Source organism: Oncorhynchus kisutch, linkage group LG8, assembly GCF_002021735.2.
Source record: "Oncorhynchus kisutch isolate 150728-3 linkage group LG8, Okis_V2, whole genome shotgun sequence".
NCBI classification, from domain to species: Eukaryota; Metazoa; Chordata; class Actinopteri; order Salmoniformes; family Salmonidae; genus Oncorhynchus; species Oncorhynchus kisutch.
Genome location: NC_034181.2, coordinates 35,034,899 through 35,061,112, shown reverse-complemented (window position 1 = coordinate 35,061,112; position 26,214 = coordinate 35,034,899). Strand labels below are relative to the sequence as shown.

Sequence of the window (26,214 nt, the reverse complement as noted above, 5' to 3'; positions counted from 1 at the left end):
GAACGTTTTGGGAAAACGTGTCGTTAATACAAACCTTTGCTACGTTGCAGAAAGAACCCCTGGGATAAATTACAATATCCTTTGCGTGTACGGGCCATCTAGCGGTCGGATTCCCACCCCCAATTTAAAAAACAACAACATTTATTTTGAAATGGTTCTTGATAGATAGGTTCTAATTTATTAAAACATGTTCAGATAGTTTTCATAAATCAAACCATTCACTAGGCAGATCGCCTAGTGGTTAGAGCGTTGGACTAGTAACTGGAAGGTTGCAAAACCGAAACCTGAGCTGACAAGGTAAAAATCTGTCATTCTGCCCCTGAACAAGGCAGTTAACCCACTGTTTCTAGGCCGCCATTAAAAATAAGAATTTGTATTTAACTAGGCAAGTCAGTTAAGAAAATGTAAAAAAAAATGTTTTAGAAAAGTTTTCCAGTACACTCAACTAGCTTTCTCCTTCTGACAGCCAAGTGTCAACTAAAGTAAAAAATAATAGTAACAAAATAACAATTGTGCATCAATAGCCTCTCATTTTGCTGCAATACAAAAAACAACCAGACAATTAGTTTGATTGTGCATAATCCTTTATTCCAATGTCAGGCCAGTTGACATTTAATGTTCATGTTCACTACAAACTTAAAAAAGAACCAAAGGAACCCTCAAAACTTCTATATAGTATCTTTACATCCCACCTTTTCACTCCTTATATAGCAAGTAATCAAAAGTCAGCAGATCTCTAGCTTCACACATAAAACATATTTGCAACACTGAATTGAAACCAGGGCGGTAAAGTGCCAATGTTACAAATAATGACTAGGAAGGACAAACAAATGACTATGGTAGAAGGGGGAAAATGAATAGATCAAAGAGAAGAAACTGCATATCCATGGTCTAATAATTCTAACACAAGGTCCACAGTGCATTTGAGTTGTCTGCCATCAACACACAAAAGATTTCCAATCCTTTCTTTAATACTAGCTACACTGTATTCCTTGCATTTCCTCCAGACCGGTATGAGAATCAGACTCATGCATAGAGGTTGTGCTATGTTCAGGCCAAATCAGAGTAAAACGCAAGCAGAACATACAACTTGCAGTGGATGAGTTTTTTGTTAAGAATACTTTTTTTAAAAGACCAAATTCAGGGCTGACAGTGTTTGTGACTTGGGATTGGAAATCTGGGATGGTTCAGAGGGTGTGACGTACCTGCAGCTGGCTGACTGCTACCCCAAATAAAATGCACCCCTCAAAACAATTCCATTCAACCCAATATAGATCCTAATATGGTCTCTATAACAAATGTAACTCATTCTACCCTCCATCCTTACAGCAGATTTTTATGTTGCAGGAAGTTGGAACCAATCTTTGTAGAACACATAATAAACCAATTGCACAATGTAAGAAATTGTGAGTGGGACTGTGGTGGAGGCATTACTTACCTGGGCTACATACAACAACAAAAATTCTCCATTGTCTGTCATTGTAAAATAGAGCTGCATGGAAAAATGACAGTGATGGGAGACGGATCAAACTAAAATCTGAGCAGGTGAAGGGATACATTTCAACTTCAGTGTCATCTACTTTGTGTGAATCATAGAGGTGCTGAACAGAAGCTTCTGTTTCTGCTTCTTCTTCTTCTTTCCCCCCTTTTCATCTGAGAGAGAAGGAATAGGATAAGTATGCAGTATTCTAACTCCACAAATAAGGCATACTTACACAAGCTAAGACACAGACAAACACAGTGAAAGACTGACCAGGGATGACCACTGGCTGTGGTGGAGCAGTTGGACCATGGTCCAGCTGCAGGAGTGCCTCCTCAAAGGCCTGGCTGAAAGAGTTCTGGAAACTGGGCACTGGGACCCGGTCAGACACATCACTCTCTCCATCGCTGTCTGCCGCTGGAGGAGCCAGAAGCATTTCTGAGGCAGCAGCACAAGAAAAACAGGAGTCAAACATGGACCAACACTGTCGAATACTGACACTCTATGGTCCAAACAAACATAGGGTTCAGCTGACAATGCTCGCCTTGCCAACTGATTTGAGCAAACAGAAACTGAGGAGAAATGAATGATGTAGACGTGGAGTTGTCACCTTTCTTTGGAGTGGTCCATGGCCCGGCATCAGCCCTGGCTTTCCCATCCCTCAGCATCTTATCAGGGGAGAATAAGGGGTGATGAGAGATAAGTCATCTAAATTGTCTATATCCAAAAGTTGTGACATCCAAGGTAATCAGTCTGTAATAAAAAAAATTGTAGGTACAGACATGCAGGAGTGACTAAATGAATGAGTTAGGCCTACAGACCTGAGCGAAGGACATGCAGTGAGAGTCATCCTCCACACAGCCCACGATGGGCGCAGGGCTGTCTCCAGTCAGACTAGGGAACATCATCCCATCTACAACAAGATGGAAATGGCGTTTCAGTTTACAAGACACCGTTTGTAATGTGCTATATTTGGGGCGGCAGGTAGCCACGTGGTTAGAGTGTTGGGCCAGTAACAGAAAGGTTGCTAGATCGAATCCCTAAGCGGACAAGGTACAAATCTGTCATTCTGCCCCTGAACAAGGCAGTTATCCCACTGTTCCTAGGCTGTCCTTGTAAATAAGACATTGTTCTTAACTGACTTGCATAGTTTAATCAAAAACGAATTCTGTGGCACAAAATACAAACATTACTATCAGGAGTCCATAAAACAGTGACACTTTAAAGTTCCAAGCCTATCAAAATAAAGGACAGTTGAAAGAGCTGGTCTCACCAGAGACAGCGCTGCTGGTGAGGGCTGAGGGAGGGGCCAACAGAAATTCAGGATACACTTGTGGACTGCCGTTGTGAGGTGGTGACCCAAATGCAGGGAACTGCTGAAGATTCTCCAGCCCAATATGCACCTCTGGATCTGAGAAAAAAAACATTCATATGAAGATACTTTATCTGATGACAATTTTTCAGTTACACATTCAACATTGAGAATCAACCAAAAGTAATATGGACTCACATTTCCCCTGCTTCTTGTTCTCCTCCATCTCAATACGCCTCTCCCTGCGCCTCTCATCCCTTGCTTTCTTTTGTCTGAGACGCTGTCTTTTCTCCAAATCATCTGAGAGTCAGAATTGAAAAAAGTGATGGAGAAAGAAGATCATTATTGGATTAGTATTTACTCTAAGAAGCAATGTACATGACTAGAATAGAGAGTATGTTAGGTTCTGACCTGCAAAGCTGTCCAGGGTCTCTTTGGACAGGGTGGGGGGCTGCAGGGCCAGCTCACAGATACTGAACTCACAGGTGAGCGGCAGGTGAGCCAGGTAGCGGTGTCGACGGCGAATCTCCTGTAGCCAAGATAATCAAAACCTGAGATATTGCACATGTTCCTGGGATGAAGCAGAAGAAACAAAGTATTTTTTTCAAGAACAAACATGGTTTAGATCTAATCACTTACCTCAGTGATAGTTTGCCCCTCAATCTCCACCACAGTGGCCGTGATGGTGTGGGGGCTGGCCTCTAGGCTGCCGTACTCACGTTGCAGACAGCGCACATTCACTGGGTGCAGGAACATCTGCTGGCAGTCCTCCGCTGGAAGAACAAAGGAGTAAGTGCAGAGACTGGACTTTTGAATGTAATAAAGAGGACAAGGTAGATGTTAAGTGGAGAGACACGGATATACCGTAGTTCTGCTAAAGGGTATCCTACCTTGGTAGAAGTAGTAGGAGGGGCCATGCTCTGAGGTTTGGGGGCGCGCCGTTTCCTCAGCAGGCTGGGGCGCTGCATCCTCAGGGGACTCCTCCAGCACTCTCTCCAGGAGCCCTTCAGGGAGCTGTGGTTCCTCACCGGTGGCCTCCTCAGGGTCCTCCTCTGGAACCTCTGCCACCTCATCATCAAATGCAGAGGAATACTGCAGAACTGGCTGGAAAGAGTAAAACATGGAGAATCTCTCAGAGCCAATAACACGGGCAAGTTTGGAGAGTATATTAATGGGTTATAAATGCAAACACTTACCTTGGTACTGCTAAAGGTGGTCACCACTTCCTCCTCAGGGGAGGTGGGATCTGCCAGGGTGAGATTTGACAGTTCCAGGTTGTCCTCAGCACATGCCTTCTGGTGCTTCAGCAGAGCTTCCACTCGCTCCTGGACCACAGCAGAGGAAAGAGAGGGGGTCAGTTCATGCTATATAGGCATATTATATGACTTGACCTAAGTTTGTGTAACAAGTCAAACTTCACACACACACACACACACACACACATCACTTCTTGCAGTCGAAGCTGCCTGTATTTTAAATTACAAGCTGCTAGTTTGTCAGTGTTACCTGCAGATTGCACAGGGCACTCTGGATGAAACAGGCTGTGGCATCATCTCCCTGGGTGAGCTGACCCTGCAGAGCGGCCTTCTCCTCGGCCACTAGGCCCAGCACCTGCTCCCGAGAGGCCAGCAGCAGTTTGGAGTACGGGCTCAGATGCACATCTACAGCACAGGGGTACAGCAATGTCACAACGACGCACGTATACCATACCACAGAAACAGGTATATGGTAAACAGTGTCGCACGGTACACTAAAACGTTGGTACTTTTTCAATACTACAAACTAGGACTGTGTCAGTCATGACATTTTGTTAGCCGGTTATTGCCATGCAAATGTCTGCTGATCCCACGGTAATTGACCGTTAATGAAAAAATACATTTAGCATCTCCAGGCATACAAGTCACTGATGCAGACCTTTGGAACATTTTTAAAAGGTCTAATAAATCCATTTAATATTCACCATCACAATAAATTCATAATCTATTTTAGGCAGATCTACAGAAACATTCAACTGAAAAAAGTGTATTTCAAAAGGAACCGAATAGGAGTTGGCCTAATACCGACTACGCGCCATGTCAAAGGCTGTAGGCTAGTTTATTTAGCAGACACGATATGCTTATGAGTGCCATTATTTTATATGATTTTATTGTCTTAAGAACATAATTGAACTTGGCGAAATAAAATAGAAAATATATTTAGCAATTTCGGAGCGGGTGTGCATATGAAGTGGCTATGTTGAGCATAAAAATGGCTCCTATACGCAGGATTTAGAGTTATTTGGCAAATTTAGTTGTGAATGACACAAACCTTAGAATGTCCTAGAAATCCAAACATATATGGGCTCCATGACGCGACTACAGGCTATTAACTATTTGAAAAAGTTGCAAAAAAGGGCAGGACCAGGGACAGAGGAAACTGTAATCCGTATGCACTCAAATAACGACTGGCAGCCACTTTCCCGCAGTGTAAATCATGCTGGGTAGGCTACTATAGTAGCAGCTGGGATCCTCTTTTTAGTGGCAACCATCAAAACTCTGCTTTCACATGGGATTGCATATAGAAATGTCTGTTTATAAAAACACTAATTTCACTTCACACATGTTTGTCATGGGCTCTCCTACCATGTTCCTGCAGCTACCCAATGCTTAATTTTGGAAACGTCAATAGTAACAAGTTTTCACAACAAAACATTTCAATAAACTGTTGACAGCCCCCCCATCTCTGCGCGATCGAGAAAGCAATGGAGAGGAGATGGAGAAACGCAGTGGTGAGGTAGTGTCAACCTATTAATTATGAAAATATTAAAACGTGCCCCATTACTAGGTTATTCAAAATCAAATTCACTATAAAATGTAGGCTAACTAAGCCACCCTGCATCTTAAATGTTTAAAAAAAAAATTGCGGTAGGTAATTTATCATTATTTTGATTCAGTTTTTTGGGGGTGTGGCTTGGGCTCATATACAGGCGAATGCATAAGCTGTAATATGCGTATGGATGTTCTACATGCAACGTCTTAAATGCTTTGAATGAAATCCCCTTAAAGCGCTGTCCATTTTGTTGTTTGGCTTTGAAACAACATCCACGACAACCATGTTTCCCACTCAGTTTCAACCTGCTGTCGTCACAGTGAGGTGAGTTTTAAAATCATGATATTATTTTGATAAGTGGTTGATGTGATTTCGATAACATTTGCATTGATGTCAGAGTGGTTAGAGGGACAATCGAGCACTGAATATCAGGCCATTAGGACCTGATGGTAGTTAGCAAGTTGGTTACTACAAACACATGTCAAGAGATTACTTTGACTGTGGTCATGACTGCCGGTATGGCGGTGTCACGAGAATATTATCCCCGCAACAGCCCTAACTACAACATGAAAAACTATTAGATATAATTGTGTTACTTCCGGTTCGTCTATCAAATGTTTCACGTTTGGAAACCAACTAAATGTATTTTACTTATTCTAAAATGTATTAATTAGCCCAGGTCTAAAACAAACAGAATCCATCACCGATTCATATTCCCTGCAACTTTCTGAAGACAATACGACACAGGAATGCGTTCTGTGCGTGCATGTCAACCACTTTGTGTAGCCTTTAGCATGCTAATGCTAACCGTCTTCAGGTAGATGGAAAGGCTTCCCCCAAACTGAAAAAGGCTTCCCCCAAACTGAATAAAAAAAATGTACTGCAGAGTAATATAGGTTGCCTGTCTAAATACGCTTGGAAGGGGATAGTCAGATCTTTAGGAGGCGCACATCTAGGTCTGATTATCCATTGAAGGAGGGAAGCCTAATATAGCGGGGTGTGATATTAACGAGTCATAAATCACAAGGAACAACAGAAAAATAGGCTGTTAACTAGGACCTTACAAACCCTGGGATATAGCTTATAGTTGTATACGTGCGAGACCTAATGTCCGATCGAAAGACACCTCTATATATACAGTTTCAGGAAAGAAATAAGCACACACGTCGACTGTGAGAAGAGATACACAGAAGCAATTGGATCAGTATTAAAAACACACAGAAAGTTTTGAACGAGGATAAGAAGATAATTATTTGCGCGCGAGATTGATATATTGATACAGTCAAAAGTCATAAGGAACAACAAATGAAAGTATGAACTTATTGTTGTATACCTGTGAGACATAAATCATATATCAAAAGTCTTCCCAATAATTATTCCGGAATTCTAGGAGAGATTAACGGGAGGTATTTATCAACATAGGTTAAGGGTAATAGAAAGCACACAGAGATTAATAGTACATGCACATAGATTGCGAGAAGAAGCATAATAACAACAATAATAGTAATTGAATAAACATGGGTAGTAAATCCTCTAAGGGGATTCCGGAATTAACCAGAGATGAGAGATATATATGCAGGGAAAAGATAAAAGAAACATCTATTTTGGCCCGAAATGGAGAAAAAAAGTATGAATTTGATGGACGTTTAAATATAGAAAAACTGGAATCAATGATTAAACAGATACATAGGGTATGTTGGGACAAGGCACAGAAGCAACAGGCAGAAGGGCTCGACACCGCTCGCGTTTGGCTGGCTGAAGCTAGAAAAAGAGCGGAGGGGGCCAAGAAAAAGGGAGCTACTAAGGAGGAAGGATTAGGTAGCCAGGAGCAGACAGGGAAGACTCCCACAGCTCCCACAGAGACACCACCCAAACCCAAATTATACACCTCTCTGGTAGATCAAGCGTGGAGGGAAAATCCAGACGACGAGGTGGTGATGAAACGGGGGCAGAAAAACCCGGTGCCGCCTGTCCCGTCACCACCTCCCCCATATGCTGGTCCTCAGGGAGCCGAGGGAGGGAGGGACACAGAAAGGAGGACAGGATTTAGCAACCTTATTGAGAAAGTGGATAGAGTTAGAGAAAGGGAGAAAGTCGAGGAAAGTGGATAGAGACAGTCAAGAGAAAGGGGGAGATAGATGCTTTAACTGTCACAAACTGGGTCATTTTGCTAGAGATTGTGAGGCGGCGTGTAAACACTGCAATAAAGTAGGTCATAATCACAGAGACAGTAAAAAGAGAGAACAGAAAGGAGAAGAGCATCGAACAGTAACTATCGGGGTAATTGTAGATAAGCACAAAGGAGGCTTTAAGGGAAATGGAGAGACGAGAAAAAATGGACAGGATCAGACGATAGAAAGTGTTTCAATTGCGATGAGACAGGACATTTCGCCCGGGAGTGTAAGCCTCCCTGTAAACATTGTGACCGAGTAGGACACAACCACCGCAACTGCAAACAAAGGGAAAGGCAGGAGAGAAGATAAGGAGACGAGCGTGAGAGAGAGACAACGAGAGTGAGAGTAATGAAAATCATCGCCGGAGAAATGCTTGGACAATTTAAATTAGGACTGTTTTCTGCTTATTGTCTCAGTAGTACGTGCCTGATTTTACGACTACAGACAATTATAAATAGGGTTCTTTGCGAGGAGTCTTCGTCATTTCACTAGCTTTGGTGGTCCAGTCGTATAATTCTCGCCTGGCACACGGGAGGCGCGGGTTTGTTTCACAGCCTATGCACCAATTGACTAAAATCTGGGTTTCTGATTGTAATTCAACTATTGATATGTTTTTCCTGGAAAGATACGGTCGTTAGTGTTTGTTTAAGATATAAACTGAACGATAATAGCTTGTTTAAGTTAAATTGAAAGACTAATTCATCCAAAAGAATAGCGAGGCGATTTCGATGTAATATGTTGTCTGTTGCCTAAATGGTCTGCTGGAATAACGTATTGAGAATAGGAGAATAACTGAATCACAGAAGAGACCGTTGCCTAAAATCTATGAATCCTAATAATAAGCAGATAGGTATAGGCGATAGAGTTGTGCCCACCGAAATGTTTTTTATTCTAAAGGGTTGAATGATGTGTGTTATAAATTTGGTGAGTTACATGTTACTTTTAAGTCTTGGACATTTCATAAGTGTGAAACCGAAAGAGAAGGGAAAGTTGTGAAGTTTGGTTTTAATCTTACGATAGAGGTTCGGCAGAACGTTATATTAAGAAGAATAGGTCAGTTAGTTGTGCTCGCAGGCTATATTTTGCTGTAAGGGATTCAGGTCTGAATAGTTGAATTGTAAAAGTTGTGTGATAGTTTCTGATTATTGTTTATTGAAATTTGTTATATATATTTTTTTATACATTACTCTCATGAAAAGATGTGTTTAAAAAAAAATTGTCATAAGGTTATTTTGAAAAATCCCACTATTTTGGCTTAAGTAACATTTAGTAACCTAGCCAAGTTTATTTTCCCTTAGCTGTTGTTGTATGTAATGTAAGAAATTTAACACAAGGCTGTAAAATTGATATTATAGTATTATCAGATTTTTTGGATTGAACAAGGTTATAAGCCAGTAAGAATAGGTTTTAATTATGGTAGACTTATGTTAAGTATTTAGGACATATTTTAAGCCTGAAGGAGTAAGAATAAATGGGGAAAAGCTTGTCAGTTCAGCTTCGGGACATCAGACAGTGGAAAGACTGTCTGCTCCATTGGGGATTAAACATGAGATGTCAGGAGGGCAGGCATGCATTCCAGTCCTCAACTCCAGGTTATGTCTAGTTAATCTGTTGGGAAGAGATACAATGACTATTGAATGTGGCGGTCACCCCCACAGAAAGCCAGAGGCCATAAAAGAGATTACTCACACCTTTGAGGACTTGGTAGAGGGGGTGTAATTAGAGAAAGAGATGCACAGTGCAATTCTCCAAGGTTTTGGCAAAGAAAGCAGCCCTAGTTGTGAATTCTGCCACAGAGGTATAGTAAATACCTATTGCACATGCTCAGTTGATTTTTGAATCTATTAGATGCTGTACTTTTGCCAGAAAAGTTAGCTATTTGTAGATTACACAGATTGTATTTGGCATCATGATAAATTACCCATACTACCTAAGTCATTGTTTAGATATGCAGCAATATTGACACATGGGCAGAACCATGTGCCAACAGGGAGGAAGGATGGTAGAGTAGGTTAGGAAACACTGCAGGTTAGGAAAGACTTAGTGGCCTAAAGGATAATTACTTAAACAGTTTTTTGGGTAGAATATCCATTCCAACAATTGGAAATGGACTTCATTGAACTATTCCGAAGTGAGGGAAAGAAGGGGTGTTTAACAATAATAGATAAGTATATTAAATGGGTAGAAGCGTTCCCAACTTACTTGGTAGACACGATTAGGGTAGCTAAAATATTAGGTCCAGATATTATCCCTAGAGTTGGTTTACTAGGATCTATTTCTTTAAACAAATGGATAACACTTCCGCTTATCAGGTAGAACATATAGAATGCCAGAGTTAGGGAGACCAGAACAGGTAGACATAGAAGTTGAAGATATACTAGCAGAACACATAAGACTGTTTGTTAACCAAACCAAAGACTTTGTGTCCAACAGGTGAATTACAGGAGAATGTGATCCATTCAATCCAACCAGGGGACTGGGTGTGGATCCAGTCCCTGAGGAGAAAAGACTGGAAGCAGCCCTGTTGGGAAGGCCCATACAAGGTTCTGTTAACCACCGCCTTTGCCATTAGCTGAGAGAGTCCCTTGGGTCCACGTTACCCACTGCAAAGAGGTATGTACACATATAAGCACTGCTGATCACACACAGAGTTAGGAGAAGAACCGAGTACCAACAGGGTCCAGGGGTTACCTCCTTAACGAAGATTCCCTATCCCGACCGTTCCTCACTGTGGGTGCTCCTAGAAGTGTGAGTATGGGGTGGTACCTAGCAGACCGACTAAGGGCAGGAGAGGGTTGGCGGTTTTTGGGAAGATTAGGGACACGGAGCTGCATCATAGTCTTTGTAATCTTTCTGATACATTCAGATCTACCACCTTCCGGAACTAATCATACGATGCCGTTGTCATTGATAAGAGGTAAAAGACAAACAATATAAAATACTGACCATCATGGACGAGTAACTTACAGAATAGGAGTCAAAGAAGGTCAAGATGTAGGATTTAAGGTAAACATTAAACAATTTCCTGGGGAAGCAGACAACTGTACAGGGATTGGGTTGGCCAGATGGAAGTACTCGGCCAACCCACCTCGGTTCACTTTAACTCCTGATGAGTACCAGTGTTATAGATACAAGAAGGGCACCGAGAACTTAGGTGATTTTAATGGCTGTAAGGCAATAGTTAATGTGACTGACATAGGTTTGGAAGTACAGGTAGAAAATTCTTAACCTCACAGCACCTATAACTGATGTAGGGTGGGCTTGTACCAGCAAAGGACGCATACTATAGACACTACCAAAAGGGTGGTTAGGAACTTCCGCCCCGGGGTTATTGGTCCAACCAGTTCGAGTTAGTCATCAGAGGCCAGTTATTGGAGGCTAAAGTAGGCACAGGAGGAGTTTTGACCCGGATGGGAGTAGCTTTGTCTAGATGGATGCTATTGGTATTCCCAGGGAAGTTCCAGATGAATACAAAGCTATGAATCAAATAGGTGAAGGCTTTACCACTAGACCAAATAGGGTCCTTAACCTCCTGGCAGTCTAGGACTTTAACTTTTTGGGGAAGATATCTGTGTAGATCCCCATGTAACTCCTGGAATCAGGTTATAGCTCACACAGAGAGAGAAGGCTATGTAAATCCACATTCCCAATATACAAATAGATGGAGTATAGTAAAGGTCAGGGTTTTTGACTGCAATCCGGAGCGAGGGACGTATTGCATTAAAAGCGTGAAGAAAGAGGATCTCGGGTTATGGTATGTGGGCTTCGACCAGACCAGCATCGACACGAAGGTACCATTCCGGGTAGTAGAGGTTAGGGCTCAACAGAGATTCTTGAATGATACCGGGGATGCAGTAAAGGGGTTCTCTGACCAATTATCCACCACCTCCCTCATGACCTGGCAAAATAGGCTGGCTCTCGATATGTTATTGGCAGAAAAGGGCGGGGTAGGTAGAATGATTGGGTTTCATTATTGCACGTACATTCCTAATAACACAGCTCCAGACGAATCAGTGACCAAGGCCCTGGCTGGTTTAACCACATTAGCTCATGAGTTAGCAGAGAACTCTGGGGTGGATACTTCCCTGACTGGGTGGTTCGATAGCATGTTTGGGAAATGGAAGAATGTCCCAAGTACTGTATTGTGGGCTGTTTTCACCTGTATGAGTGTGTTGGTGTTGTGTGGATGCTGTTTGGTCCCATGTGTGAGAGGTTTAATCACCAGAATGCTAGAGAGAGATCGATGACCAACAGATGGTGAGATATGGACCGATTCCGAGCTCCGACGAATACAGGCCTCCAGGCCTAGGAGATGGCTCCGTTTCTTTCAACCACGAGGAGCCAATGTTGGATGAGACTATCTTCAATGTTTAGACAGACTGTTCCTTTAATGAAGATTATAATGAAAATCCTAAAAAGAAGAGTTATAATTGGATATAGGCCTAGAACAGTCATTGATGAGTATCAGATGTAAATACACATTGTTTTGTTTACTTTTATAGAACATTTATGATTCCATTTGGCGATTGATGTATCAGTGTGTATTATTTAGTCATGGGGTGGATTGATAAGGGAATTTATATGCTTAAAAAGGTCATGATTAAGCAATTCGACCCCAAAACGTAATTATGACATTATGTAACATATATAATGAATAATTAAATGTAATTATTAGTAATCGTTCATTTCTGTAACATGTATAATGAATTAGAATGGTAAACTTCAGTATAATAAGGTTTGGGTCGAGACAAGTAGAAATGTGTGTGTGTGTGACTAAGAAGATACCGAGAACAATTAAACTGTGTATGACCTGACCTGGCTAGAACTCACAGGGAGTCCTGTCAAGGTTCCTCTAATCTCGGGGGAATGGAACTGCCAGTTTGGTAGTGATAAACAATGGTGAGAACCATGGGGAAGGATACATTCCACCTACTGTTCGTGTGTATGTATGTGCGTTGGCTATCTACTGTTTGTGTGGAGGTATGTGCGTAAGTAGGGAGTGAGTTATAAAATGGATGTCTTTGTATTATGGACTTTAGAAAGTGCTTGTGAATAAACTGTACGAACCTTTTGCATAAGCTGAGTTTACTTAATTATTCTTTAACCCAAATCAAATCTAATTTTATTTTATTTGTCACATACACATGGTTAGCAGATGTTAATGCGAGTGTAGCGAAAACCTCAGGGTCTTACAAACCTCGGGGTATTGATTGTTAGTTATTATCATTGGGATTGAAAATTCTCGTGACATGTATGCAAATGTATTAAAAAAAACTGAAATGTCACATTCACATAAGTATTCAGACCCTTTACTCAGTACTTTGTTGAAGCACCTTTGGCTTCTTGGGTATGACGCTACAAGCTTGGCACACATGTATTTGGGGAGTTTCTCACATTCTCTGCAGATCCTCTCAAGCTCTGTCATGTTGGATTGGGAGCGTCGCTGCACAGCTATTTTCAGGTCTCCCCAGAGATGTTCGAGCGGGTTGTCTCCCATTCCCTGCCACTGAAAAGCATCCCCACAGCATGATGCTGCCCTCACCATAGGGGTGGTGCCAGGTTTCCTCCAGATGTGACTCTTGGCATTCAGGCCAAATAGTTCCATCTTGGTTTCATCAGACCAGAGGATATTGTTTATCATCAAATCTCCTTTAGGTTCCTTTTGTCAAACTCGACGCAAGCAGTCATATGCATTTTAACAATGTCTGGCCACTACCACAAAGGCCCGATTGGTGGAGTGCTGCAGAGATGGTTGTCCTTCTGAAAGTTTCTCCCATCTCCATAGAGGAACTCTTGAGCTCTGTCAGAGTGACCATCAGGTTCTTGTTCACCTCCCTGACCAAGGCCTTTCTCCCCAGATTGCTCAGTTTGGTCGAGCGGCCAGCTCTAGGTAGAGTCTTGGTGGTTCCAAACTTCTTCCATTTTAGAATGATGGCCACTGTGTTCTTGGGGACAGTCAATGCTGCAGAATTTTTTTGGTACCCTTCCCCAGATCTGTGGCTCGACAAAATCCTCTCTGAGCTCTACGGACAATTCCTTCAACTCATGGCTTGGTTTTTGCTCTGACATGCACAGTCAACTGTGGGACCTTATATTGACAGTTGTGCCATTCCAAATCATGTCCAATTAATTGAATTTACCACAGGTGGATTCCAATGAAGTTGTAGAAACATCTCAAGGATGTTCAACGGAAACAGGATGCACAGGAGCTCAATTTTGAGTCTCATATCAAAGGGTCTAAATACTTATGTAAATAAGGTCTCGTTTATTTTTTATACATTTCCAAACATTTCTAACAACTTGTTTTTTTCTTTGTCATTATGGGGTATTGTGTAAATTGACGAGGATTTCTTTTTTTAAGGCTGTTTTTGAATAAGGCTGTAATGTAACAAAATGTGGAGAAAGTCAAGGGGTCTGAATACTTTCTGAATGCACTGTGTGTGTATGTTATGTTGGATGTGGTTTGAGTGTCATGTTGCCTATTGGTCGGCATATTTAATTATAGTGATTGTGTTCCCCATACTCTATATAAATGTTTATAGATATGTCTTGTGTATTTGATGTATTGACACAGGGTTCACCCCTGATAAAATAAAGGTTAACTAAAATAAGTAATAGTAAACTTTAATTCGCTGAAAAAAGAAAAAATTATCTGCAATAGTGGTAGAGATGACCTCTGGGAGCCAACTCTAAATAGACCACATTCAAGCCCTCCATCCCCCACTCATTCAAAAGTAGGAACTAGTTCCTCCAGTCTAGCCCCTGCTGCTTTCTCTGGCTCCACACCCACCCAGCCATCTAGGTGTGAAGAGGCCAGCCCATAAGCGGAGGAGGGCCAGTGCACCAGCGACAACTACCACCGAGGGAGAGGACCGTTGGCACACTGTGCTAGAGGATTATTTGGAGCCACTTCCACCAACATTTTGACCTAAAAAGCATCCAGGACCTCAGCTGGACATTACTGGAAAGTACAGCCCCATTCATCTTTGTGTTAATTAAAAAACAAGTTAACTATAGAGAACATACAAAAATGTTATGTACTTACATTAATCAATTGACCAATTCGGCCACTTGGCTACATTTGGGCAAACTCATGAGGGACACCTGGGAAACTTCATACTAAATATTATGTAGCTCTCACTAGGGATGGGCGATATATATCGTGTGACGATAGAAAAACATCTATGGTTTCATATTATGCTCTATCGTTTATTTCGTTGTGTCGCAAATCACACTCTTCATGGCAATACTTTCCATCCATTGAAAGTCGCTTCTGAAATTTGCAACACAAACAAACATGGAGGAGAGTGAACGTGACACAGAGCTCGTACCTAAAAGAGGGACAACTTCGGTTGCATGGACGTGGTTTGGGTATGAAAAGTCTGACACGGACCAGAAAACTGTTCACTGCCAAATATGCCGCAGGCCGGTCCTGACAACAGGCTCAAACACCACTAACCTCTTTTACCACCTACGCAAGAATCATGTAAAACATTACAGAGAGAGTCTACGGATGAGACCCCAAAAAGTACAGTCGAGTGCTCAAAACAAACCCGACTCAGACGTTGCAAGAGGATTTTGCCCGCGACACAGCATATGGCAAAGAATCACGAAGATTGAAGGAGATAACAGCTGTCGTTACAACTTACATCTGCAAAGACCCCAAATGGCCCCAATTTACACGGTCGAGAAACAGGGGTTTCGTGAGTTGGTGCCAACACTCGAACCAAGGTACCAAATGCCAATTTGTTGAGTATAATTCAAAATTTAATAAGAAATAGGCCTTTACATGTGGTCATTTTAAATAAACTATTTATTCACTGAATTTACAGAAAATGTGTATACCGTGATATGTATCGTTATAGGAAATGACCTGTATCGGGATGTGAGATTTTGGCCATATCGCCCCCTAGCGCTCACATCCCTGAATATACCAGTCTGAAACTTTGCACACAAACCGTTGCCCTGTTGTGGACAACATCCCAGCTTCCTATCTCAATGTATGGCCTTTCTTTTGCATTTCAAAGATGATGCAATAAAATGCCCAAGTTTGTTTTATTTTATGTTTTACCAGATCTATTGTGTTATATTCTCCTACATTAATTTCACATCTCCACAAACTTCAAAGTGTTTCCTTTCAAATAGTATCACGAATATGCAACAGTGTGCGTGCAAAGTCATTGACTATAGCTCAGTATTCAACACCATATTACCCTCCAAGCTCATCACTAAGCTGGGCCCTGGGTCTGAAACCCGCCCTGTGCAACTGGGTCCTGGACTTCCTGACGGGCCGCCCCTCAGGTGGTGAAGGTAGGAAACAACACCTTCACTTCGCTGATCCTCAACACAGGGGCCCCACAAGGGGGCTTGATCAGTCCCCTCCTGCACTCCCTGTTCACCCATGATTGCATGGCCACACACGCCTTCAACTTAATCATCAAGTTTGCAGACAACACAACAGTAGTAGCACCACCCGCAACCGCAGGGCTCTCCAGAGGGTGGTGTGGTCTGCCCAACGCATCACCGGGTGCAAACCATCTGCCCTCCAGGACACCTACAGCACCCAATGTCACTGGAATGCCAAAAAGATCATCAAGGACAACAACCACCCTAGCCACTGCCTGTTCACCCCGCTATCATCCAGAAGGCGAGGTCAGTACAGGTGCATCAAAGCTGGGACCGAGAGACTGAAAAACAGCTTCTATCTTAAGGCCATCAGACTGTTAAATAGCCATCACTAGTACCTTAGAGGCTGCTGCCCTATATACATAGACTCGAAATCAATGGCCACCTGAATAATGGAACACTAGGTCCCTAATAAATGTACATATTTTGCATTACTCATCTCATATGTATATACTATTCTACTCCACTGTATTTTAGTCTATGCTGTGCCGACATTGCTCCCCCAAATATTTATATATTCTTAATTCCATTCCTTTAGATGTGTGTATTGTTGTGAAATTGTTAGATATTACTGCACTGTTGGAGATAGAAACAAGCATTTGCTACACCCGCAATAACATCTGCTAAACATGTACGTGACCAATCAATTTTGATTTGATCCTTGCCTCAGGTACTGAGCTACAGCCAGTTCGTTTTGGGTATTTCATTTTAGGCAGATATAACCAGAAGAGGTTAGATTTTTTATTCGTTTTTATAAAAGAGAAATGCCATGGCTGCAAAAGTACCATTTAGAAATAGCCCAAAAACCAGCAACCAATACATTTTCAACAGGACATCATTTTCAAAGTAGCCCAAGCTGCAGGAAAACCACAAACATGGCAACACTGGTGCATGTGCACATGAAATAAAGGGTCACAAATACACAAATCAAAATGTATTCATTTTTCTCCAGACCTCCCCTGGTGTGATTTAATCACTTTTGTGGACTTAAAACATTAAAATGTGTGATTCTCCTTGCCTTTTTTTTGTTGCTGCGGTATCGTGATACTAAACGTGGTATAGAAGTCAAACTTCTGGTATCGTGACAACACAAACATATGGTAATCATCCTCCTCATCGCTCACCTCCGAAGAGTATAGGCTCCTCCACTTTCACCCACTGAGAGCTGGGCATGGCCACCAGAGCCCCCTTCTCCCTCCGCATTAAGCACATGGTGATGAGGTCACCGACTGCATACTGCCTGGTTTCCATCGCAACCACACTGCAGTGAGACATGAGGGGATAGAGTGTGTTATTCACCATTTTCAACCATTATATTTTCTTTCCCAAAGGTGGCGATAGAGAATGTTCTTATAGGGCTATTTAACATCTCACTAACCTTTTGAGGTCATCAGAGTGCACAGACTCATAACAGATGGGGCACTTGGACCAGCTCTTGTCACTGAGAGACAGGTAGTGCAACATGCATGGCCAGCAGAAGATATGGCCACAGCGGGTGATATGGGCTGCTACCGGGGGGTAGAGGCAGATGGGGCAGGAGGGCACCTCATGACTGTAGATGCGCTAGAGGGGGGAAATAATAGATGCATTAAAAGTCCAATTAGGAGGTGGAGATTTCATGCAAAAGAGAGGGCTGATGTACAGAACCTACCACTTGCTGCACACAGTCCCAGTTCACCAGAGTGTCTGGGTCAGTGAAGTGAGCCTTGTAGTCCTGGTCATCGGTCACCACAAACTGGCAGCTAAAGCAAAAGGAGACCAAAAGGTAAAAAAAAAAAAACACCAATCTAACAATTCAACAAGCCTTATGTCATACTGCACAAGAAAGATTTGAATTGAGAGGGCGCTCACTTGGCCTGCAGGAAAAGCTCCTTGTTGAAGGGCTTATGCTTGTGGCCCCACTTGTTGCGGCGGCCCCAGCAGGAGTGTCCTTCTCCTCCTAGACCACCATGGCCCACACGAGGCTCAAAGGTGAAGTTGAGCAAGTGGTTTAGACTGATCTTTTTAGGTCCAGCAAACTGAGCCGGGTTGAACTCAGCCTGGCGGCACTCTGCTACCTGGGGAAGGGAGAAAATAATTACAACCGAACTTTCCTGATTCACAGGCAGAAATAATAATATTCCTATGGGTTGATGCTGCCTTGTTTCTACCGATCAGTGACTCAAATCATTCTAGCATATAATGTCACTATAATAAGTGCTATTTAAGAGCGAACAAGATCCCAAAGTGGGAATATACAAGTATAGGGCCGAACAAAGCTTTCTTAAAATAGGCTTATGTAGGTTATTCCATAGCCAACAACAGATTCATGTTTTTGTTATCTTGTGAATGCTCACCTCGTCACATCTTCCTTCACCTGTAACACAATACTGCCGGGATCCACCTCTCTGGGGAGGTCTCTTGTCAAAATTCTTGCTTTTCTGTGAATTGGTGCGACGAGGGCCAGGGAAACTGTCACTCTTGGGAACGGAGGGCTCTCGCTTGCGGCTGTAGCGCTTAGAACCTCCATTATTCTTACCATCTGAGGAGAACAGGGGAAAAATAAGGGAATTTATCATTCCAGCAGGATCATCAGCAATTCTATTTGCATTATCATTGCTTTTCTCATGCTCACTGTTGCCCGTGAGGCACTATGATGTAAAGTAGAAATGAACTTGTACCAGCTTGTAGCCTAAATCAACCAAAGGAAGGGTGAAGATCATGCAGATCTTGCTGATATTATTACTGTTGTACCAAATACCTCTCTGAAAGACACCAACGCAGAAAGCCATATTGGTAAAAAGATAAACATATCCTGCCGGTCCTCTCGTTTAAAAAAAAAAGCTCATCTTTAGAACCCACATGACTAGTACAGAGTGGGCCGTGTCATGTGCACTTATCAGCACAAGCCAGAGCAAGTCAAGTCACACTTGCACACAAGTGATAGATCACTCTAAAATGTCCTGTTATGTGTATAGATCCTGTTACGTGCCTCAATCCCAAATAAATGGCAAAGATACAGTCTACAACAGTGGTCAGCCCCTACCTAAACCATTTTATATTTCAACTTCAAATGAGGTAGAGATTTTCCCAAAGATCACAGATAGCAGAGGGAGTGAGAGCTTTGCTGCTATAACAGCCTCCACTCTTCTGGGAAGGCTTTCCACTAGATGATGGAACATTGCACCAGGGACTTACTTCCATTCAGCCACAAGAGCATTAGTGAGGTCGGGCACGGATGTTGGGAGATTAGGCCTGGCTCCAATTCATACCAAAGATGTTTGATGAGGTTGAGGTTAGGGCTCTGTGCAGGCCAGTCAAGTTCTTTCACACCTATCTCAACAAACCATTTCTGTAACACCTCGCTTTGTGCACAGGGGCATTGTCATGCTGAAACAGGAAAGATCCTTCGCCAAACTGTTGCCACAAAGTTGGAAGCACAGGATCGTCTAGAATGTCATTGTATAATGTAGCATTAGGATTTCCCTTCACTGGAACCAAGGGTCCTAGCTCAAACCATGAAAAACAGCACCAGACCATTGATCCTCCTCCACCAAAAACTTTACAGTTGGCACTATGCATCGGGGCAGGTAATGTTCTCCTGGCATCTGCCAAACCCAGATTCATCTGTCGGACTGGCAGATTGTGAAGTGATTCATTACTCCAGAGAACGCATTTGCACTGCTCCAGAGTCTAATGGCGGCGAGCTTTACATCACTTCAGCCGACGCATGGCCTTACGCGTGGTGATCTTAGGCTTGTGCTTGGCCGGGGAAACCCATTTCATGAAGCTCCCCACGAACAGTTCTTGTGCGGACGTTGCTTCTAGAGGCAGTTTGGAACTTGCTAGTGAGTGTGGTGTGGCCTACCACTTCACGCCTGAGCCTACTACTTCACAATAACAGCACTTGCAGTTGAACGGGTCAGCTCTAGCAGGGCAGATATTTGACAAACAGACTTGTTGGAAAAGCGGCATCCTATGACAGTGCCACACTGAAAGTCACTGAGCTCTTTAGTAAGGCCATTCAGCTGTCAATGTTTGTCTATGGAGATTACATGGCGGTGCCCTTGATTTTATACACCTGTCAGCAACTGATGTCTCTGAAATAGCCAAATCCACTAATTTGAAGGGGTGTCCACATACTTAGTGTATAATATGGCCTGATAAGAATATTGACAAGTCAAGCATAGCCAATATGCTGTGATAATGTATTAGGCCTAATGCACAAACCTCATTCCTACAGAACTGTTTTTATGTTTGTGTTGCATAGGCTTGTTTAAAAAATAATAATACCAGAGCGGTAGACCTCGGCTTGCTTTTTGACTGCGAAAGTGATCTTGACTCAAAAGATTGGTGATCACTGATCTACAATGACGAAATGAGATGTCATCCACTGTCGTAAGTCCTATAACTAGCTAACTCCACCAGACTCTATGGACGACTGTACAAAAATACTAAATTAGTATTCTGTATATGCATGAAACACACACTTGGAATAATTTTCTCCTCAACGGAGGGTCACATATTGCAGTTATGAAACAGCCCAACTTAGCCTGTTTGAACAATAGTTTACCTGTGGTTACATATCAGTAACATATTGAAAAGGCCAAAATACATTAAATTCAATGCAATGTGCAGAAATCATCATGCACCCGACTCTTGGTGAATGTGTCAATGCTCTGTCAAAAGGCACGACTTACATCACCTCCAATATCACGTAAACAAACCAGCCCTACCACTAGGCCCTGCAACGTAGCGTGGTTCAGAGTATGTGAGCGGAGCGTGCACAATGTGACTGCAGCGTTGCGCAAGATTCCCAAAGGCTGGAGCATCGGCCTTCTCGCCCGCTTCAATTTCGCTCCAGCAATGCTCACTTCACGAGCTCAGGGCATGCCCGCCCCAGCATGCATTTGTAGTCTACTTGTGTGCTGGTTTAGCCCCTTGCTTTAGCTACTGTCATGGAGTTCCCGAAATATTTTCATAATGATACTGATAAAAATCAAGGTAACTTATAAAGATCAGGACCAAGACCAAGAGAGAAGGTGCGGTGATGTAGTGTCCACAACTAAAGAATCATTGTGGAAAGTGTATTTTCAGTTATCTGAAGTATGATGTGCACGTAGTAAGTACACCATGCTAAAAGGAACGAGGTGGGTAGATAAATGCTTTGCTAGAATGGCACACTTACAAACTACAAATCAGATCCCTTAAACATTTTGTTATTTATATTATCTATACAATCGGCCATAACTGATTTTGGCCCTATAAGCCTGGCATATTTGATTGGGTTATTTAGCCCCCAAAAAAATCTACTTTAGGTCTACCTATGGAAAGAATAAAACGACTCTTCCCAGCCTGGCAAGAACGCACAAAAGGGTGTTTAGCATCCCCAGTGGCTCTGCAAGTGTGGAGAGAATATTCTTCGCTGCTGACTTGCTCTCCAGGCACCATCACGAGCCTGAAGCCACAGACTGGCCAAACTCATGTTTCTGAAAATGAATTCAAAAGGAAAGTCATTTTTTATTTAATATGTATTTAAATTCTAAGTAAGTCACAGCCTATATGCGCAATTTATATAATGCAATGATTTAATACCATGAAATGTGCTTTATGTCCCTACCAGCCTATTGTGTCGCACTTGCAACTGCTTCAATGTATTTCTTTGTAGGCTATAGCCTTGAAATAATATAGTCTAAATAATTCATGTTTCATTCCTTCTTAGGCTCACCGACAGGCTCCTGACCCATTTAGTGTTTATGCTATTTAATATGATACGTAGTATATTGAAATTATGGTCACTTCTTACATTCACCTTTTCATGTTTTTTTCAATTACTTTTCATTCAAACCCATATGGTTTGGTTTCAATACTTAAAAAAACAAATTGGTAGGTCCAGGTCGTCACAAAAAAAAGATGGGGGCTGGTTACATTGTGATCTTAATGAATGGAGCAAATTCAGAGCAGGAGTTTTTTTCCCTGTGAGCGAGGAGTGGTTTTTAGGAAAGATAAGGACGTACATGGAGCGCAAGCACGTGTGGGATTTCCAACCGGTCAACTCTGCTCACATGCTCTGGCTTGGATGACCAGTGTGTCGTGAATAACAATGGTGGAATTGGCAGATCACCTTCAAAATAAAATTACCCCACTGAACTGATGAAAACATATAAAAAGTGTAATCGTGCAACAACTACTAGACGCTAAACAAAGTTGAAATGTTGTTTAAATTCAATAAAAGACAATAGTTAATTTGACACAAAAAAAATTAAGAAATCTGTTGGAACTGCACTGTGGATGTATTATACTTCAGAATTGCATTGGGGACATACAGTCCCAGTCAAATGTGTTATTTCATAGTTTTGATGTCTTCGCTATATTCTACAATGTAGAAAATAGTACAAATAAAAACCCTTGAATGAATAAGTGTCCAAACTTTTGACTGGTACTGTATATTGCAATGTATAGCCTTACACCATTTCATGGACTCGATCCCGAGGTATCAGCCTACTCGGTAACCACGTTCACATTAGTAAAGTCATACCGTATTAAATAATTTTATTAAAAATCACGACAGCTGTGATGGACACAGTTTTGGTACAATTTTATAAATGCTGACAGAATGCAAGAAATTGCCGTGGAAACATTTATGGGCAAATATTGATTTAATAACCATCATATCGATGTAAATTTGGAGTCACGCGATGATCATGTGTGGTCCTCTTACTACAACTCGGGGAAACCATGCAGTTTATTAGGCTACAGATGAAATAAATGATGAACAACTTCACAGGGTGGTGAACGTGCACGGTGTTCCTGCTGCTCCTTTCCATTAAATATTGAGGCTCTTGTTCTGGTGACACGATGATAGATGCTTGACTCACTCTTATCTAGGGCTGTGACAGCCATGATATTTAGTCAACCAGTTATTGCCATGCAAAAAACTGCCGGTCTCATGGTAATTGCCCGGTAATTAACAAACACATTTAGCATCTCCAGGTCTCCACGACTTTGGAACGGCTACATAAAAGTAGATATGAAATGTATTTATTAGACATACACCATTACAATAAATCCATTATTTTAGGAAGGTCTAAAGAAACATATGATAAAAAATGGATTATGTTACTTGTATTCTCATTTTTACTTTCAAAAGGAAAACAAAAAAATGATGAATGTTGGGTTCTTACGTTTCCCACAAACCCACCCTGTACAAAACATGCAGATGTCTCATCCGGGTCTCTGTCGTTCCTATTGTGTTTATTGGACATGAATTTTTGCATTGTACAGCCGTACCCCATTTCATGGACACAATATGCATAAGTAAGGCTGTACATTGCAATATGAATGTCCAATACACAGAATAAACTGACTGTGAAAGGGATTTTCCACAGGGTTGTTCCACCTCAAAAAGCACTTTAAGAGGATTGACACCAACCATCTCAGAATGTTCTGAAATCGTTCACCCAAAATGACATTGGTTTCCTTACCTTGACAATAGACTGCTTACAGAGTATGATCTGCGTCACAAATAGACCTGACTTCTATTTTAGCCCTTGGCAACGCAGATGCTCGTTGACGTGCGCGAGCAGTATGGGTGCAACAATTGAATAATAATGATGATTTCTAAATGTATTTTGCAACACGAACTGTGTAGTCAGGGTGTAAGTCACTGACAGTCACTCAATTTGCCCATGTGTGCAAACATTTGAGATGGTTTAGATAGCTGACCGCTAGACAAATTTGTAGTTGGCCTAATCATTGTTGAATTACCGATCAGGGGTCCACCATTGAATTAATTAGTCACTGACGCAAATATCACATGAAAAACTGCATATATTTCTCTACACCCTATGGCAAAATGTGTCGAACTGGAGGAAATTGGTTGTAAAACTGCAAATTTTCCTCTCTGCCCCATGGCAAAATGAGTAGAATTACATGAAATGAGTTATAAAATTGCAGAATATTCTCAAAATGTGTAGAATTACAGCAAACGTGCTTTAGAAACCACAACATTTTCTCTACTTCCCATGGCAAAGTGTAGAAGTGCACATTCTTTTTTAAATATATAAATCAATAAAGTCACTCCCCGCTGTCAAGAGGGGGTAGCTAAAATGTTTTGCTCACATGGTGGGGACGGGGGAGCCTCATGATGATTTCAGATGTGTCCCCCACCCCAATCAAAGTTGCCCATCCCTTTTATAGATCATTTGGATACGAAGCACAAAAGTGCTAATATAGGTACCACTGATTTGTGCCACAAATGCAAAAAATGTTAGCATTTGAAACAGTGACAATGTTACCAAAACATGGGTTGCAATCATACCTTGTCCATAGAGCATTTACATGGTAAGGAAACCAAAATGTTATTTGGTTAAACAAAAAAACATAGAAGGAACACCTCCTTCTAGTGGTAAGAAGCTGGTAATTGTTGGTGACATCAACAAATTCACTGAGAAGACATTACCGATGATGAAGAAACAATACTCCAAGCCGCAGCTCCATACTACTTCAGACATACAAGAACTGATACTGTATACTTGTTGTTGGGTTGGGATTGGTGTGGGGTGGTCCGTGGGTGGCTTTTGACAAGTTCTTTGGAGTCATCATGCCGTACTAATTGTTAGAAAAAAACGTTTGATCCAAATCAGATGTTAGGTACTGGGCATATATTTATTGAATATTATATAAATCCTATAAACAAAAAAAATGTCACTGGGTGCAATCAATTTGCTTAATTTCTCAGATATCAAGTTACATTGCAACAAAATAATATTGCAGGAATGCTACTATTTTCTGTTCTAAGATGGTGGGTGAAATGGCTTACGACATGGAACGACCCCACAGCAACACAATATCTAAGAAGATAATATTTGTGTAAACTCTTTAGAATTGTAATCTGTGGGGGTCATTTTGTAGGCTGATTAGCCGTTACCTATGGACCTTGTGTCGCTCTACTCCGTGACACCCAAAGACTACAATTCTAAACCAGGCAGAGGGGGATTGGCTAGGGTTTAGTTCGAATGAGAAAAGCCATTGATTAATGTTCACCTGTTTTCGGTTTAGATTCTCCCGGTGTTGGGCCTGTAGAACTCGAACGGGGCGGAACCTTGTTGCTGTTGGCATTGCTGTTTGGATTCTTCTCCATGGTTGTGTCCTTTCTGCGAGAGATATTTAGGCCGAGTTCCGGGCAGAGAGCGTCCGAGCTCCCTAGCATTAAATGGGACAAAGGGAGAGGAGAGCGGATTGTAGCGAGTGCGGGTCAGGCAGCGAAGGCCCTGTTTAATTTCGGTCAAAATGGGAGACTCCATTACGGCGACATCTTGACAACAAAACAAACCAAGAAAAATAGAGACACAATTTAGGCGTCTCAGTAATGGAGGCGGTGTAGAAATTGAGAACGAAGCGAAGGCTCACACCGGGGCCAAGACCCAGGAAAGTTGAGCGTTTTCGCGTTCTGGGAAACACTTGGCCCCAAAAAGGCGCTGACCGTTCTCCAAAGAATGGAAAACGGACAATTGTGCAGTTATCCCCCCCCAAAATATATGATCGTACGGACGAGCTAAAACTAATGGCGACAGGTCGCCAAACAGGAACCACAGAGACCCGGATGAGACATTTGCGCGTTGTTGTTTTCTACAGGGTGGGATTGTGGGAAATGTAGTAGAACCCCAACATCCGTATTGTTTTTTTCCTTTTAAAAATAACAATGAGAATACTAGTTCAGAGTGAATTGTCGCCCCCCTCGTTGTGGTCCTTCTCTAAATGTTTGAGGAAAAAGTGGTAGTATGGTTGACTAGCTCTGGAAAACCTAAGAGGGGGGGGGGGGGGGGGGGGGGGGGGGGGGGGACATATACTCAGCCCTTGAGTTCTCAATTGAATGCACCGCATGGACTATAGCTGGATCAATGAACTATGATCCCGACCCTCTTAACGTTTAGAAACGTTAATAATCCTTGCTTGTGATATGGTTGATGGAAACCTTAGGCAGGGCCAGATCCAGGTGACAAAAACACAGCCCCTGCCGAGGTACTGAACTTCCTCCCCAGTTATGCTCCATT

General features: G+C 42.1%; 1 protein-coding gene across 1 annotated transcript; it reads right to left on the bottom strand.

Annotated features, from left to right (window-relative positions):
• Positions 1–611: 611 nt before the first annotated feature.
• On the bottom strand, positions 612–25,765 carry rnf10 (ring finger protein 10). The gene is made up of 17 exons (XM_020489792.2): positions 25,205–25,765; positions 18,517–18,701; positions 18,032–18,237; positions 17,832–17,922; positions 17,559–17,743; positions 17,305–17,441; positions 4,299–4,453; positions 3,989–4,117; positions 3,683–3,896; positions 3,432–3,565; positions 3,204–3,321; positions 2,991–3,092; positions 2,754–2,891; positions 2,302–2,393; positions 2,091–2,148; positions 1,754–1,918; positions 612–1,653 (listed from the first exon to the last, which is right to left on the bottom strand). The coding sequence occupies exons 1-17, from the start codon at positions 25,368–25,370 to the stop codon at positions 1,577–1,579; spliced, it is 2,352 nt and encodes a 783-aa protein (XP_020345381.1). The 5' UTR covers positions 25,371–25,765; the 3' UTR covers positions 612–1,576.
• Positions 25,766–26,214: the final 449 nt, after the last annotated feature.

Bases quoted from the DNA above. Each gene is read 5' to 3' on its own strand.
- rnf10 (XM_020489792.2), bottom strand. From the start codon at position 25,370: ATGCTAGGGAGCTCGGACGCTCTCTGCCCGGAACTCGGCCTAAATATC. The intron at 4,118-4,298 runs GTAACACTGACA...GCTGTGGTCCAG, and splicing joins GTGCCCTGTGCAATCTGCAG to GAGCGAGTGGAAGCTCTGCT. The intron at 1,919-2,090 runs GTGACAACTCCA...CTGCTGCCTCAG, and splicing joins ATGGACCACTCCAAAGAAAG to AAATGCTTCTGGCTCCTCCA.